Source organism: Austrofundulus limnaeus, unplaced genomic scaffold (genome assembly GCF_001266775.1).
Source record: "Austrofundulus limnaeus strain Quisiro unplaced genomic scaffold, Austrofundulus_limnaeus-1.0 Scaffold1078, whole genome shotgun sequence".
NCBI lineage: Eukaryota > Metazoa > Chordata > Actinopteri > Cyprinodontiformes > Rivulidae > Austrofundulus > Austrofundulus limnaeus.
Window position 1 is genome coordinate 56679 of NW_013953480.1, and position 2645 is coordinate 59323.

Here is a 2645-nt window from a genome sequence, read left to right on the forward strand (position 1 = left end):
TTACCTGCAGGTGTGACAGAAGTTACCTGCAGGTGTGACAGAAGTTACCTGCAGGTGTGACAGACGTTACCTGCAGGTGTTACAGAAGTTACCTGCAGGTGTGACAGAAGTTACCTGCAGGTGTGACAGAAGTTACCTGCAGGTGTGAGCAGCTCGTCCACTTGATGCAACAGCTTTTCAGACAGAGAGGCTAGTGATGTCACAAACTCCTCCGCTCTGACGCGCATACACACCTGTATCAAACACACACCTGTATCAAACACACACCTGTATCAAACAGACACACTCATGTATCAAACACACACCTGTATCAAACACACTCCTGTATCAAACAAACACACTCCTGTATCAAACACACACACTCCTGTATCAAATACACACATGTATCAAACACACACCTGTATCAAACACACACCTGTATCAAACACACACCTGTATCAAACACACACCTGAATCAAACACACACCTGTATCAAACACCCACCAGTGTCAAACATACTCCTGTATCAAACACACACCTGTGTCAAACACACTCCTGTATCAAACACACACAGTCCTGTATCAAACACACACACTCCTGTATCAAACACATACATGTATCAAACACACTCCTGTATCAAACACACACCTGTATCAAACACACTCCTGTATCAAACACACACCTGTACCAAACACACTCTTGTATCAAACATACTCCTGTATCAAACACACACCTGTGTCAAACACACTCCAGTATCAAACACACACACTCCTGTATCAAACACACAAATGTATCAAACACACTCCTGTATCAAACACACACCTGTATCAAACACACACCTGTATCAAACACCCACCAGTATCAGACACACAAATGTATCAAACACACGCCTGTATCAAACATATACACTCCTGTATCAAACACACACCTGTGTCAAACACACACACACCTGTATCAAACACACACCTGTATCAAACACACACCTGTATCAAACACACACACTCCTGTATCCAATACACACCTGTGTCAAACACACACACTCCTGTATCAAACACACGCCTGTATCAAACATATACACTCCTGTATCAAACACACACCTGTATCAAACACACTCACACACCTGTATCAAACACACACATGTATCAAACACACTCACATTTATCAAACACACTCCTGTATCAAACACACACCTGTATCAAACACACACCTGTATAAAACACACTCCAGTATCAAACACACACACTCCAGTATCAAACACACACACACCTGTATCAAACACACTCACATTTATCAAACACACACCTGTGTCAAACACACATTCTATCAAACACACACCTGTATTAAACACACTCCTGTATCAAACACACTCCTGTATCAAACACGCTCCTCTATCAAACACACACCTGTATCAAAGACACACCTGTATCAAACACACACCTGTATCAAACACACACTCTATCAAACACACACCTGTTTAAAACACACACCTGTATTAAACACACTCCTGTATAAAACACACACCTGTATCAAACACACACATTTATCAAACACACTCCTGTATCAAACACGCTCCTCTATCAAACACACACCTGTATCAAACACACACCTGTATCAAACACGCACCTGTATCAAACACACTCCTGTATAAAACACACACCTGTATCAAACACACACATTTATCAAACACACTCTCAGAACGAGGCAACAGCTATGATAATAGGTGAGTGAAGCTCCGCCCCCTCCTACCTGCTGCTCCAGGTGTGTCCTGATGATGGCGCTGTGCAGCTGCTGCTGTCTGAGCTCCTCTGTGGAGTTCAGAATCTGCAGCTCCTGGTCTCTGAGAGAAACTCGCAGCTGATGAACGTTCAGCTTCTGAAACATGAACCCGTCAGAACCAGGACCAGGTTCAGAACCAGGTTTAGGTTCAGGACCAGGATCAGAATCTGAACCAGGACCAGGTTCAGAACCATCTCTGCCTGTCAGTTTCGTACCTTCTCCTTGTTGCTGGCTGACATCAACTCTTCCAGCTTCTTCCTGGCTCCGCCCACCTCCTCTCTGAGCCACGCCCCCTGCTGTTGCTCGTGGTTACTGATTAAAACTGCTGGAAACAAACTCAGGAGCTCCCTGAACACAGACAGTTGCTTCACCACCTCTGAGACAGGAGGACAGACAGGAGGACAGACAGGAGGACAGACAGGAGGACAGAACCAGGTTCAGAGTAGGTCTAAGACCTCCTGTCTCTGTGAATCATAAACGGGGTCTTCGTGAGGTCAGGTACCCTGTTTGCTTTCACTCAGAAACCTCCTGGCCTGGTCCTGGTATCCCAGAAGACTTTGCTGCGTACTTTCAGCCCATTGGTCCAAAGAGACAGGAAGCAGGAAGAAGCTGCTGAGACGTTTGCTGCGATAAAAGTCCTGAAGGACGGACAGAAGATCTGAGGTCAGACTGACCTGAAGATCAGCAGGTAAATATTCAGATCAATTAAATTTTCTCATTAAAAAAATCTGACACAATGTCTGCTGAGTCTGTGTCCAGGTGAGTCTCAGGTTAGTCCAGGTGAGTCTCAGGTTAGTCCAGGTGTGTCTCAGGTTAGTCCAGGTGAATCTCAGGTTAGTCCAGGTGTGTCTCAGGTTAGTCCAGGTGAATCTCAGGTTAGTCCAGGTGTG

At 45.1% G+C, this 2645-nt stretch overlaps 1 protein-coding gene across 1 annotated transcript in view; it reads right to left on the minus strand.

Moving 5' to 3' along the window:
- The window catches only part of LOC106534040 (coiled-coil domain-containing protein 180), a gene marked incomplete at its 5' end in the record, with an annotated part of 21732 nt that overhangs the window by 9069 nt on the left and 10018 nt on the right, over positions 1–2645 (minus strand). Inside the window, 4 exon segments of the mRNA XM_014030540.1 lie at positions 137–233; positions 1726–1851; positions 1971–2131; positions 2258–2393. Coding sequence (XP_013885994.1) covers positions 137–233; positions 1726–1851; positions 1971–2131; positions 2258–2393 — 520 coding nt within the window.